The sequence below is a fragment of the Panthera uncia genome, chromosome C2, assembly GCF_023721935.1.
Source record: "Panthera uncia isolate 11264 chromosome C2, Puncia_PCG_1.0, whole genome shotgun sequence".
NCBI lineage: Eukaryota > Metazoa > Chordata > Mammalia > Carnivora > Felidae > Panthera > Panthera uncia.
Genome location: NC_064810.1, coordinates 78448898 through 78464051, shown reverse-complemented (window position 1 = coordinate 78464051; position 15154 = coordinate 78448898). Strand labels below are relative to the sequence as shown.

Here is a 15154-nt window from a genome sequence, read left to right as displayed (position 1 = left end):
TATATATAATAGTATATATATTCTATATAATTTAGCTTTGTTTTTATCCTCAACATATTTAAGAAAGGTTTTATGGTAACTTAACAAGGAAACCTGTAACACAGCAACAACAAATAGCAAACGCTTCTGTCTGCTTGCTAAGCGCTGGTAACTATTTTTCAACTCATTCAATCCTCAGCACAGCCCTGTGAGGTAGGTGGTATTATTATCCCCATCTTTTAGATGCAGAAACCAAGGTACAGGGAAGTGAAGGCGCTTCCCCGGGCCTCCAAGGGAGAGAGTGGTGGAACGAGTACCCAAACCCGGGTGGGCTGGCTCTGGACTGTGCTCTGAGCTGAAGGGACAAGTGGAGAAAAGTGACACAAGGACGGTGAAGGTATATATCTGTCTTTCCTGATAGCCTGAGAATGAGGACGAGGAGATGATGGTATGTAATAGACGTGTTATTTGTTCTTTTAAAGACAACTGTCTAATTCTGCCTTCCCTGTTCTACGTAGTGGTGAACAGCCATAATCATGCAGCATAGGGGCAGTGGTGTGGAGAACCAACCCCTTCCCTTACGTTCTTCTATGACAGTATGATTTCAACACCTTTCCTCCCCTCTAGGCTGATCTTTGCCTGAGAAGCAGTCCTCACTGGACCAACAGTCCTTCCTAGGATATGTCCAGGAGTCCCAGCCCAGAGAGGGCAACCCTCAGAAGAGCAGATTGAAGACCCCCATTTGGATTTCCCCAAATTGCTCCTTCTGCCTTCTGCCTATTCTTCTACCATTAGAAAACCATTCCTTCCTTCTTTTTTTTTTAATTTTTTAAAAATTTTACTTCATTAGAGAGAGAGAGAATCCCAAGCAATCTCCATGCTCAGTGCAGAGACTGATGTGGGGCTCAAACCCACGACCCTGGGATCATGACCTGAGCCGAAATCAAGAGTCGGATACTCAACTGACTGAGCCACCCAGGTGCCCCTCAACCCCTCCTTTAGACAAGCCCACACTTTCCTGGGATTCAGTGTGGCCTCAGAGAAATGTAAGTCTTCCACTCTGCCACTCATTCGACAAGTGATCCTGGGGTCCAGGAGGTAAAGATATGGCTGATGTCACCCACAAGCAGGCGCCCCAATTCTAGTACTCATTTCTCCTTATTCTGAATCCCCAAAGCAGGAGATATGGAGTTAGCTTAGGGGTCATCCAGCCTCATTATTCCCCAGATTATTCCTTCAAAATTTTCTGTTCTCTGTTCTGCATATACCTATAGAGTTTCTGGGAGTTGAAGAGATGCTTAAAATTGAAGTAAAATTATTGTTACATCAGGGACTACATTTCTAGTTTCTTGTTTCTCTCCTTTGACCAAACCAAATCCTTCCAGCCCCCTCTACCCCCAAGCTCGAGTAACTACAGAAATAAATTATCAAGTGGATGACTGCCATAAAGAGAAAAAGTTGATGCTTAAGGGATTTCCAGGCTTTTTTTTTTTTTAAGTTTATTTATTTATTTTGAGAGAGGGAGTGAGGGTGAGAGCAAGGGGGAAGGGCAAAGGGAGAGAGGAAGACCGAGAATCCCAAGGAAGCTCCGTGCTGTCAGCACAGAGGCTGACAGGGTGCTTGAGCCCATGAACTATGCTATCATGACCTGAGCTGACATCAAGAGTTGGTTCCCTAACAGACTGAGTCACCCAGGTGCCCCTAGGCTGGGAGGGAAGAAGGGGAACATGTTAAAATCTAGAAAGCCAGAGAAGGCTTAGACTGATCCCATTTGGGACACAGTAACCCTAGTGGGGCTTCCAAGGACATAAGGTCCTGCTTGTCTTATCTCTCCCATCTGAGTTTAAACTCCAGAGTCACTGGGTGCATGAGACCAACATTGACCACACGCTCCCACACTACCTTCCCATGTCTGCGTGAGAATGTGAGCATCTGCGGGGGTAGAAGCTGCTTTCTTAGTCGGTGGTATTTATCCCAGAGCCGAGCAAAGTGCTCGGCCTCGTGTAAAAATAAGAGAAAATTAAAATACTCAGGTAACTTACAAATGCCCCCAGAATCTAGAACAGAGCTCTGTATTCAGATATCTCTTAGAGAGTCCTGTTCACAAACTAGCAAAACTCTGCTGCCCTCTGTCTTCCGAACAAAGACCTGTTCTGTGTACTCAGTCTAAAACGAAACCTAAGAAAATAGCTGACGTATGTTCCTGACAGAGAAACTGAAACTGATGTTTTTTTTTTTTTTCTCTTTCCCCTCTTGCAAGTTGCCAAATAAAACTGAGTTACTCACCAGGCATGGCTCCCCAGCCTCAGGAGAAGAAAACGGTTTTAGATGTTGGGACATGGGAGCAGATATTTCAAGAACTGATGCAGCAGGAGAAACCCCGGGCCAGATGGACCCTGAAGTTGGATAAGAATCTCGATCCAAACTGCCTTGCAGAAGGGTGGAAGCAATACGAGCTGAAAGGATTCGGCAGGTGAGTGAGAGTTTGCCTTTCAATGGGCATTCTTGGACAAAGAGGCCAGCTTAGCCTCAGCAGCATCCTTGGGTTCCTTCCAGAGCATGTTAAAGGAACAAGGGTCACCAGGATCTCCCTTTGCACAGTGTTCTTTAGTATGTAAATGCCTCCATTTTGTTTAACGCAGGAAGTTTCTTCTTTTACTAGGCTTCCTCCCTTAACCTGAGTGGAAACCACAAATGGGATGCTAGGGTTCCCCGGGTGGCTCAGTTAAGCATCCAGCTTTGGCTTAGGTCACGATCTCACGGTTTGTGAGTTTGAGCCCCTCGTCAGGCTCTGGAGCCTGGAGCCTGCTTCGGATTCTGTGTCTCCCTCTCTCTCTGCCCCTCCCACACTTGCGCTCTGTTTCTCTTTCCATCTCTCTCAAAAAATGAATAAACATTACAAAAAATGTTTTAAATTTCACTGGCAGGGGGCAGAAGGACCCCTCCCCGTGAGACACGCAGAGATATTTTACTGGCAAAGAGGCAAACGTGGGGCCACATAGGATAGAAGCTATGGTGGCTCACAGGGAAAAGCTTTGTTAAAAACACAATCCCTTTCATCCTTTTTTTTTTTAATGTTTATTCATTCATTCTGAGAGAGAGAGAGAGAGAGAGAGAGAACCCCAAGCAGGCCCTCAGTTGTTAGCGCGGAGCCTGACGGGGGCTTGAACCCACGAACTGTGAGATCATGACCTGAGCCAAAATCAAGAGTTGGACACTTAACTGGCTAAGCCACCCTGGCGTCCACCCCTCTCATTCTTATTTGGCAATGTGTCAATATCATATGGACTTTTTCAAACTGGAAGAGATCTCAGAGACTGAGGCCAGGCAGGCCAACCTGCTTCGGGTCAGCAATCACCTGAAGGCACACGGCCTTGTTCCTTTTATCTGCAGGTTCCAGTGTTCCTCATGCCAGCGGAGTTGGGCTTCTGCTCAAGTGCATATCCTATGTCACATGCACCTGGAGTCCCACAAATCCCAGGGTCAGGTGATTATGCGCCTCTTTGCTCAGAGGTGCAAGAAGTGTTCCTGGTCTCGATTTGAGAACCCTGAGTTCTCCCCAGAGAGTACCATGAGGATTCTGAAAAACGTGGTGCTGCGTATTCTGAAGAAATTCTATGACTTTAAGAAGCTTTCAGAGCTACCGATCATTCGGGAGGTGCCTTTGGATGGGTCCCATGACACGAACAATTGTGAAGGTTGCTCTCTGGGCTTCTGCTTACTGAGATTGCGAAACAACACAACGGAGCCATCAGTATCCCCGTTCTCTCCCACTGGTTCCTCATCCCCCACTGGTGATGTGTTTAGCCAAAGCCAATGGAATGGGTATCATTATGTCTATAAGGCGTCAGGGCCCAGCCACACCACTGCTGAGCCCAAACGGGAGACCAGCAGGCAGCTCACCCCAAGTTCCAACAGGCAGGCTGCACAGGGAAATTTACAATCCACACGGGGGACAGCACCACAGGCCCCCTGCAGGACATACTCTGAGGTTGTCAGGAGGGTAGGACAACAGTCCACACAGCAGGCATGCTCACAAGCCACACAAGGGGCCGGTGTGCAGGCCACACGGGGGACAGACCCGAAGACCACGTTGAGGGCAATCCCAAAGGCTACATCAGGGTCAGACACTCAGACTATAGGGAGAACAGTCCCCTCTAGGTCAAACCTACAGCTCACGTGGACAGACTCTGTGGCTACACATGGGTTTTCGGCCTCCAGTGGAACTCAAGCTGCCTGGAGAAGTTCACCCAGAAATGTTCCAAACAGCTATCCCATATACGCTCCGTTAGTGCAACAAGATTACTTCGTTGATGAGGAGAGATTGAACCTGTTCTACTTTCTCTGTGGTATTTGTATCATTGTCATTTTCATAGCCAAATGGTTAGAAGAAGGAAGATGGCGATAAGCTTGTCTTCTTTTGTCTCACTTCCACGGTAATCAATGAACCGGTTGCCATTTTAGTACGACACAGAACATGCTTGCAGACCGTGCAGGGTCAAGTTTGTAAGAATAAACACTAGTTTCCTAGATCTCCTTAGCAGATAGTCTAAAACATAACCTAGCAGATAATGGACCCAATAATAAATATTTGATGACTCACTAAAAGCTCTTCATTCATTCATCCACTCGATATATAGATATCGGTATCTATAGATATCGATAGACGCCACATCTTGACAAGAACCGAGGGTCATGAGTGCTTTCAGAAAGTTATTGTGGTAGGCAGAATAATGACCCCCCAAACTTATCTGTGTCCTAGTTCCCAGAATGTGTGCATATGCCACAGGCAAAAAGGACTTTGCAGGTGTGATTACTTTAAAGATCTTGAGGGGTGCCTGGGTGGCTCAGCCGGTTGAGCGTCCGACTTCGGCTCAGGTCATGATCTCACAGCTCGTGAGTTCCAGCCCCCCGTCGGGCTCTGTGCTGACAGCTCGGAGCCCGGAGCCCGCTTCGGATTCTGTGTCTCCCTCTCTCTCTGCCCCTAACCCCCTCGCATTCTATCTCTGTCTCTCTGAAACATAAATAAACATTAAAAAAAATTTTTTTTTAAAGATCTTGAGATGAGGCGCTTATCCTGCATTATCTGCATGGGCCCAACGTAATCACAATGGTCCTTACAGAAGGGAGGCAAGGATGTCAAAGTGAGAAAAAGGAGATTTAACGATGGCAGGAGAGCTTGCAGTGATGGGCTTTGAAGATGGAGGAAGTAGCCATGAGCCAAGGAACGCAGGCAGCTCTAGAAGCTCATAAAGACAAAGGAACAGATGTTCCCCCAGAGCTTCCAGAGGGAACCAGCTCTGTGGACGCACGACTTCAGCCCGGTGAGACTGATTTTAGACTTTGGACCTCCAGAAGTCCATGATAATAAATTTGCGTTGCTTTAAGTCACTACATTTGTGGTCATTTGTTATAGCTGTAATAGGAAAGTAATACAGCTATCAAGATCACTCCAAGGATCAGGCAATTATGTTTTAGGTATGCTTCCGTTGAAACAACAATAAAAAGAGCATTTTGTAGATTAGAAATATCTATAGGCCGATCCCCTCTTGTTCTTCTTCCTCCCCTACTTAAATCTATCCAAATGCCCCCGTCCAGAAGAGACTCCCTTTGATCTGGTGACCCCTGGAGCTATCCTGTTCTCTCCCTTCTTCCAGCACTGGATGAGGAAGCATGGAAGAGCTTGCCAATCCTGAAACCTGGGCCTCGGTTTCCCCATCTATAAAACAGGCTAATGTCTTCCAGTGAAACATGGCAGATTGAACACGTGCATTTCCCTCTGAGCTTTCTTGAAATCTTACTGAGTGATGGCGAAAGGGGGCGGGGGGGGGGGGAGGCATCAGCACACAAGGGTAAAGAGAGTGGGTAGAAGCCGGCAAACTGCGGGACCAGTGATAGGTCACTGACTTGGCAGAGTAGGGAGATCCGGAATAGAAATCAGGTGAGGGAAAACTGAGGCGCAAAGCAATTCATGCGGCACAATTTCAGAAAGTTCAAAACTGGAGGCCACAGCCGCGCTGAAGGAAGCTGCTGGGGACGTGGAAGCAGGGGGATTGGCTGAAGGCGTTTACAGCACGTTTCTTTCCTCCAGCCCTCTGCAGCCCAGTCACCACTCTTAACTGACTCCAGGTTTATTCTCTGAAGACGTTGACTTAGAGGGACTCTGGACTCAGGGACTTGGGTGATGTTATGGGACAGAGTGCCACCCAGGAATCAGAAAGGTAGTCAAAGTCTATACACTGACTATGGCAGTCCCTTACCCACTCCCAAACCTAGGAACGATGCCAGGCTTATATCCTACGCACCCGCCCCTCAAATACACAGGAGAGTGGATGGGTCCTCTTCGGGAAAACCTATCAGCTCAAGAGAAAAAACAATACATATCTATGAAAAAGGGTGGTGGTGGTGGGGGGGGGGCTGTGGTGATGAGTTTCATCTAGCGGAATGACTAGCCAAACTAGCTCCAGAGTAAATCCACCAGATGCAAGAGCCCTGCAGAGGGTCGGACACCTCATGTGGACAGATTGCCAAGGGCTTATCAAATATTTGATATTTGTGAAGGGAAATATCAACTGTGAAGGCGAAGAAGAAAACCAAATTTAAAAAAAAAGTGGGGAGTCAGAGAAAACGGATAATTTAAAGATAAGAAAACAAACCAAAACCTATTTCAAAACGATGATTTATGCCTCAGAGGGACAAGAGAGGGTATCATCTTCACGAAACATGAATTAGACCGATTCTCTGCAGCACTCTCAGGTGAGGCAGTTATCTCTGGCTGGGGGTGAGTCTTTGGGGGGAATCTCAGCTACAAGTCTTATGCAGGCAATGTTCCTGAAAGCTGGAGGAATGAACACCCTGGTCCTGAAGGCCGGGCTCTGGCCAGGGGACCACAGCCTCCACGACAGGCAATATTTTGCACCACTCCAATCCACTTGCTTGGTCTAAAATGCTCCCTGAATCCTCCAGGATTTTTTTCCTGAAGAAACGTATAAGAGGAAAGATAGCGAGCAAACTAAGCCCCATCACTGCATCTGTCTTGGGATGGCAACTATCTCCCTTTACTACTCATTCTCCATTCCCCTTACCTGGGCACCTCTACCATTCGGGTGGCTTACCTGCTCAGCCTATCCAGACCTTCATCTTGGCGGTGTGGACCCTTCCTCACAAGGCCTTTCTCAGTTGTGGTTTCTGCATTTGTCCATCCACTGTCAAAAGTACCAAGTACCAAAAGAGGAAAGTACCAAGAGAGGCACCAGTGGATCACTTGGGTGCCAAATATATTCTTCCTGGGCACCCCCCTCCCCGTGTCCTATTTCCCTCTGATGATCAGGAGAGTGACACTTTCTTGCCTGCTGTTCTCCTGGCAAAAAAGTCTGAGACGACCAGCCTTCGCTGGTCATGCAATTCTTGCCACAGTCCCTAGTGGGAGCAGTCCCCACCCGGGGTGGCCAGACCTGCAGAGCCTTGGGTTGTGGTGATGGGACACCCGAAAATGGCGCCTGATTTAATGAGAGTGATGGGAAACAAGGTCGCTCCTACTTCCATCTCTTGACTTCCAGATCCATATGCTCTACCACTGGGACCGCACACACAATGGTCATTGATTCAGAACGTGTACTACTCTGCCCCGGTGGACGGTGACTCATCTTTGCAAGGCAGCATCTCCAAGCAGCATTACAGCCACCTCTTTAAGGGGCTGTATCATTGATCCGTACCTCAGGCTGGCCGCTTCTGGGTGGTGTTGTATTTGAGAAAACCAGGAAACTGCATGGCCTTATCACCTCTGCTATAACTCTTTTGCTCCACATTTGGTCATTTCTCTAATGTGATAATATGTGATGCGTTAGTTTGCTAGGGCTGTGGGAAAGAATACCTTCCATGCCTCTCACCCAGCGTCCCGTGGATTGCTGGCAATCTTTGGGGTTCCTCGGCTTGTAGCATCACCTTGCTCTCTCCTTTTACTTTCACGAGGTGTTCTTCACATGTGTGTTTCTGTGTCCAATTTTCCCCTTTATTTTTCTAAATAAAAAAAAAAATCTTTATTTATTTTTGAGAGAGAGAGAGAGAGAGAGCAAGGGAGGAAGAGAGAGAGAGGGAGACACAGAATCCGAAGCAGGCTCCAGGCTCTGAGTTGTCAGCACAGAGCCCAAGGCGGGGCTCGAACCCACAAATGGTGATTTCATGACCTGAGCCGAAGTCGGATGTTTAACCGACTGAGCCACCCAGGTGGCCTCCCCCCCTGCCTTTTTTTTTTATAAGGACGCCAGTATGATTTTATCTTAACTAATTACTACCACATAATTGAACTAAACTACTGGCGAACCAAGACTAGCCTTTACCTTCCTCTATTGACTGGTCTTAAGTAACAACCTCTTCCTGACCATGTGATCAGCTGTGAGCTGAGGGAGAGGTGTGAGTGCACCAGTGGAGGTTGACCTGGGGACTGGGCCCCCAGGTCACCCAGCTGTTTTGTTTTCTCCATCCCTGACTTCTGTTCAATCCCGGGCCGTGTCACTTCCATATTCTGATGTATTGTGCTGGGCCTGCTCAACCTTATGACTAAACGAGCCTTTCAGAATCTGGCTCACAATGGGCATCTCTGGCCCCATTACATTTTGATATCTCCCGATCAGGAGTCTTATCTCTATGAGGCCAAGTGGCTTGTAGAAGTTGGTTTCTGAATGGTGTGTAATTCTCTAATGCGGATGGGCACCCTGGTACCAAAGGGTCAGCTGGGTCATATGGCCCACGTGGCAGGGCCACTTGCATTGCATTGTGCTTCCTTTTAGAGGTGTGAAGACCTGTGCTTCCTTTTAGAGGTGTGAGGGTCAAGATGCTATAATTTGACCTTCCTGTTGGAAGCGCTATCCTGCCGTGCTCCAAACTACTGTGCCCCTAAAACCTTTACTGATATGTCAGGGAACCTTTGTAGGATTCTGTAGGACCCCCACCCTCTGAAGTGTGAGGTCTCCGATGCACTTGCCACTTCTTACTCCTCTTGTCTGATTAAAATGGTACCGTTGATGGAGTAAACCAATGTGATGTTCTACAGAAAGTCCAGATGGTTCAGGCTCTGCAGATTGTATCATGACCGAGGATGAGAGAGAAAACATGGTCCTGGGACAGAAGCGTAAATGTAAGCTGCTATACACTCCTCCAGGATTTGACTGGCTTCTATAGGAGCTAGACCGGGGAATTAATTGAGAATCGGCTGGAGATCACCACCTCTGTGTCTTTTAGGTCTGAAGGGTGGCTCTAATCTCTGCCATTCTCCCTGATACATGATAGTTTTGGTTTTTATGGTACTGTATCATGGTTTTTTGAAAGAGAAATCTTCAGCTATTCTCATTACAGTAGCTCTTACCCAGAGGAAAAAAGAACCAAAGAAGGGTTCTACTTCCACTGCATGCATGCATTCCAATTATCCATTCAGGGACTGGCCAAATGCACTGGGTGAGCCCATGGATTCACTGTATTCATCATGAGCCTGACGTGAGCCGGGACTCAGCTTATAACGTGGCCCCCAGATACTTCTACTCAAACAGCAGTCCATGATTTGTTTCAGATCCCTGGGGATCAATATCAATTCAGATCCTGAACCTAAAAGCCCTCAATATGTCTAGATATTCCCCCTTCCCCAGCATACAGTTACCCAAATAAATGGCCATACATCTGTTTGAGGAAGGACCGGGGACTTTTGCCTCATTCTTTCCCCTTGGGAACCAGCCTCTCTGTCAGCCAATGAGTTATGGGTCTGAAAAGTGGCTCCGATCTTACTAAATAAGCGTTCTAATTTTTTTTTTTTTTAACTTTATTGGTTCAGCTTCCCTCATATTCCTGATCATCCATTTGTGGTTTCTTTTGATTGTATAAATTGAGAAATATTCTTACTGGCTGCCTACCTGTTTATCCTCTACATAAAAAATAGGAAATAGATACAACTAGTATATTGGTACAGAAGGCCCAATATCCAAACAATAGGAGCTCCAGAGAGAGAAAACAGAAAATGAAAAAACAAAACCTTTAAAAGCCTTTCTTAGAACAAAAGGACAGGATTTCCCGCTTGAGAGGGTCCACGGGGGGGCCACCTACGCAATGAATGGACAAGGGTCACATCTAGACACATTATTATGAAATTTCTAACACCAGATATAAAAAAGACTCTAAAAGTTCTGGAAAGAAAAACAAGACCAAAAAAAAAAACAAAAACAAAAACAAAAACAACAAAGACAACATGCAAAGGGCCTAGAGCTGTAATTACACTGGCCTTCCAACATCTCAAAGTGTCTCAGAGGCATTCATGCTTTTGTGTATTTGCAGATGTCATTTTCTGATTCGGTAATGGCTCTTTCTTCTTTTTCTCAAACTTGTTTTGGCCTCTGTTTTTTGTGTTAGAGGATTTCCTCAAACATCTTGTAGTCCTTGGCTCTCCATCCAAGTTCAAATACAAGACACTAGAAAGTGGACTGGCATAGGGTATGCTGGAAGACAATGGAACGAAGCCTTCAAAATTCTGAGGGAAAAAAGTTACTTCCAACATAGTATCTCATACCCAGCCAAAACGCAGTCAAATGTAGGTACAGAATAAACCTCATTTTCAGTCACGCAAGGGGTCATATTTTTACCTCCTTTCCTGCCGTGGATCCATTTTCAGGAAGCCCCTAGAGGATATTCCTTCCCTCTCTCCTCTCCCCACCGCAGTGTAGAGTGAACATCCAGAGTCCAGTCAGTAGGGGCTCCCATATGGCACAGGGACTGGGTGAGCTCCCAGAAAGCTGGAGAAGCCAGCTCCCAGAATACTGACTCCTAGCTGGCCTAAAAAGACAAACAAATCCACACTGGAGCTGGCTGACAGAAGCTTCCCGGGAGAGCATGCTTCTAAGGGGAACATGGAGGAAACTGAGAGGCTCCCTCAGGCACCTGCAGGTGTGGAAGTATGCAGGTTCACACTTCCAACAGAGTATGGAGATGAGGTAGACAAGAACACGGAAAATCCACGCAGAGAAACAGAAAATGAAGACCAAGGGGATCATTGATGGCAGGGCGAACAAAAACGGTTGTACAGAAAGTAAATGCAATGAGACCATATGGCTTAGCCAGAGCATTCAAACAGTCCTAATGTTAAATATCATGCCTGAAGGGTACTTTAACAAAAAATTAGGACTTAAAAGCAGAGGGGCTGAGGGTATATACGACCGCGAAATCTGTATCTTGATGGTAGGAACCCCGTGCATGGTTTTGAAAAATCGAGAAGCAGAGACGTGGAGTTTAAAGACCAGAGACAAAGGTCATTGTTTCTAGGAAGGGAAATGGAAGCAGGGGGGCGGGGAAGGGCGGACTTTTGTAATAGATGTTACAGAACACTCCGCTTTTCTTGCAGCGGTGTATACATTTGGCTGTCCCCAAAATTAACATGAAACGCCACTTTTGAGGCATCTGATTAGATGTCCAAGCTCCTCCAAGTTTCCCCATTCTGAGCTGCTGGCTGCTTACTCTCACAGGCCTGTGCCCTTGGCTTTTCTCACATCCGGGCTCTTCTTCTTTTCTCCCACTCCTCCTCTGGCCACAAGGCAGACACTGTGGGAATGCGGCCGGAGGGAGGTTTTCTAGGCGCAAGCCCCGGCCGGGCGGTGGGAGGCTCCCGTGCGGACAGGGGAGAGCCCTGGCTGCAGAGAACTTTAAATCGGTGACCACACCCGTGAAACGTGGTCTGCTGTTTAACCTCACTCGCGCCGCCAATTGTGAATTTCAGTGGCAAAATACTCCCCGAAAATAGTATTTTGGTGGCCTCCATTTTAGAACAAATTGCTGCGGTTACGGTGTGACCTTTAATATTATGTATGCAAGCGTGGCTGCCGCCGATAAATCACTGCGGACAGACCCCCACCGAATAGCTCCTGGAAGTGACTGCAGAAAATTCCGGCGGGGACGGGGGCGGGGGAGACCGGCCCCCCGAGCGGACCTGGTGCGGGTCTCGGGCGCGCCGCCGCCCAGAATCCGGACCCCAGGCGGCAGGTCTGAGCTGGGCGGCCCCCGCCCGCCAGCCGCGGAGGGACCGCCAGGTGGCCGGGACGGTGCCGAGACATGCGCGCGGGGCGCCTCAGCTGTCCCCGCTTCGTGCCCGTGCCGCGCGTCGGCGACCCGCACCCAAAGCCGCGCGGGACCAAATCGCCCTCCCGTTGTGCTAGGTCTGGCTCCGGTGATGAAAGGCCCGCGGCGCAGGGGGTGCCTGGGCAGCCAAGGCCGCGGGGCGGGAGTGGGGCTGGGCGCCCTCGGGCGGGGGCCTGGGACAGAGGGGAAGGCGGGGCGGGGGGCGAGACGAGCACCCCTTCTGTCCTGCTCCTTCTTCTTCGCTTCCTCTCTCCCTGCTTGTGGTTGGGGGCAAAGCCACTCCGGCCTTTCATTTAGCGTTTTTTTTTTTTTTTTTTTTTTTTCTTTTCTTGCTAAGGATGTGGTCCTGGAGACGACTTGTACCTGAGTTTTGTAAAGGGATGTGCGATCTATTTGGAGTTGGCTTTCCTTTTCAGAGACACAAATGTTCCTTCGCCCAGAGTATTTGGAGAAACTTCTTTTTAAACTGGAGTAGATGATCCCTAAGCTCTCTTATAAAGGAAGAAGGGTGCTTTTTAAAAAGACCCATTCAGGGTGTTAAATAATACATCATTGTTTTCAAATTAGATTTCCAGGATAACCATACCCAAGCACTTGATGCTTGTGTTTCTATGGGATCTTGTGTAATCACTAGGTATCCAATAAATATTATGTGATTTGGCCTTTCCTTAGGCCCAAATTTCATCTGTCCCCCCCGCCCCCGCCTCTCCCACTGTCCCCAGCCCCACCTTAAACTGTTTAGTCCAAGAGCCCTGAAGGCCCAGGATGTGGCTGGCCTTCAGGAAAACATGACTCCATCCCCAAGCTGAGGAATTAACTGGAATCCTGAAATAAAGCATGGGGATGTTCCTGGAGGGAAGGAACGTGTGCAGAGAAATTCAGCAGCACCTCGCCAAGCCATGAGTGTTATCAGTCAGGCCTGGCAGCCAAGCTGGAATCAGAAACAAAAATATTTATTTTAAGAACACTGTGAGCACCGAGTTGATTCTGAGGCAAACAGATCTGACCCGAGGAGGCTCAGCAAAATAAAACAAAACAAAACAAAACAAAAACACCCTCCTTTTAACAAAATCAGTCATCCCCTGAAATGGAAGAGTTTTTCTGTGTGTTGGATAGTCCGGGGCCAAAATCTGTGGATTTTAAGGAACACTAAATGCATCCAGTGGTCTCCTTGACCCAGCTTTCATGTTCTCTGACCCATCTCCCCTTCACATCTTCACTCCCATGAAGTCAGGGCACTTTCAGCTGGAGTATGATGGCTAAACATCCTCTGGCCAAGAAGGCAGAGGGAGAGAAGCCTCTGGAGGTTTGGAACGACAGATTCATCAGATGTCAGACCCGGAAACAGGTTTCCAGAGCAATCCTGACCTGTCCCTTCGCAGCAGTGGGAATGGGGGGTGTCGCTGTTTGACCTCTGTTGCCTCGAGTGGCAGCCAAAAGGTACCAGCTTCCACTTCAGGATGTCAAATAGGTGAACACTTGGGGGAAGACGTCTTACCATCCAAATTAAACTAAAAGGCTGGGGATGTGGAACTGGGAGTTTCTAAGGTTTATATTGGGAAGCAGGGACTGGTTGGAAAAAGTTCGGCAAAACAATGTAGTCCAGTTCCTGGGACCTTCTAGAACCACCTTTAGAGTTGCTGCAGGTAGGCAGAACAGTGCTCTAGTGTGATTTGACCACCTCTCTGGGGCCTGGGTGACAAATTGTCTGGCAGGCCCAATTTGTCTGCTCCAGAGAGTTAAGGTGGCCCTTTCCCTGGAGACCCCGGGAAGCTGGGAAAGAGGGCTCAAGGTGGTTTAGTGGCTCAGAGACCTTAGACTGGGCCCTTAGAGACCTTCTGTCCTAAGGCATCTTTTAACAAATAAGGAAACCAGATCTTTGGAGACAGAAGTGAGCTCCCTGTTAAACCATAATTTTTAAAAAAGATAAAAAGCCACGTCTTTCATGCATACAGATTTTAAAGGAATACGTTTCAAAGATTTTATTGAGCTCATTAAGTAATGTGGAAAGCAGTAAGATTCAAAACTGGCCCAAAGAGCATTTGAAACACTAGATATGTGTAGGTAATCTAATGGCTTGCGGGGTTACAAGCTGTACAAAAACTGGTTTATGTTGAACAGGATCATAAACTGTAAACCTTGAGGCTCTTAGTTCCACTGGGAAGAAATTATTTGCATTTCTGTGGAAGAAAATTTTCCCAATGAGCCTTTGCCTCATAGGGAAGAAAACGAATCCAGTAAATAGGAAGTCAAGCCTGGCACTGAAAGAGTACCCAATAATCTCCTTTTCCTATTTCCAAGTTTCAGATAATTTTTTTTTAACTTGTCAAAAATCACACTAATAACTACTAGGAGTGTAAGGGTTAAATTGTAGTGTAGGGCTAACCTGTAGCCTTGGGAAATAACAGCTTTGTTTTGACACTGTAGGTTAAGAGATAACGGCCTTGTCCTATCAATCAAGGGAACGAAAGTTCAAGGGAAATCAACTGGATTGGTGTTTGATTGGATTGGGGCAAGGGCATGTTGAGAACTTTGAAAAAGTGGGCCAGAGGCAGGGTCAAGGAGGTCAACTGGTTGCAGCTTAACCGGCAGAAGGTCTGAACTGTTTCCACCCCCATCTGGGAACGATTTCTTTGTTCTGTTCCCAGGTGATAAGATGATGTGGTCGACTATAAAAACCCTGTACTGTACCTTGGCTGTTCGAGGCCGCACTCTGGTCAAGAGTGTCGGTCCCGATTGGTCGGCCTTGCCTCTTGTTGCAATAAACTTCGTTGTGACTGTCACTGGTGCCCATAGCATTCTGTTTCAGGAGTCGTGTGGATGCAACAGGAGATGTAGGATAATCACTGAAGTCTCATTTTGGGCAAACCAATCTTTCTGTCCTTGCAACTCAATCCAGAAAGACCATGACAGATAAGAGCCAAATCGTCAATGGGAAAAAGGACACCGCTTAGGAAAGTGGTACATTTCCTACTTCTCATCTGTCCAGCCCATCTATTCCCTTAAGGTTCTGCTCATGCCAACACTGGTGTTTGAGGAAGGCCAAAATGGGTCCTCATTCCCA

The 15154-nt window shown here is 47.5% G+C and overlaps 1 protein-coding gene across 2 annotated transcripts; it reads left to right on the top strand.

Moving 5' to 3' along the window:
* Nucleotides 1–2152: 2152 nt before the first annotated feature.
* On the top strand, nucleotides 2153–5391 carry RTP4 (receptor transporter protein 4). 2 transcript variants are annotated; one of them, XM_049629537.1, is made up of 2 exons: nucleotides 2153–2452; nucleotides 3373–5024. In XM_049629537.1, the coding sequence occupies exons 1-2, from the start codon at nucleotides 2271–2273 to the stop codon at nucleotides 4385–4387; spliced, it is 1197 nt and encodes a 398-aa protein (XP_049485494.1). In that variant the 5' UTR covers nucleotides 2153–2270; the 3' UTR covers nucleotides 4388–5024. The 2 variants fall into 2 exon arrangements, 1 of the variants encoding a protein (XP_049485494.1); XR_007457506.1 differs by lacking the exon at nucleotides 3373–5024 and adding an exon at nucleotides 5035–5391 and having other exon boundaries at nucleotides 2364–2452.
* The last annotated feature ends 9763 nt before the right edge of the window (nucleotides 5392–15154 follow it).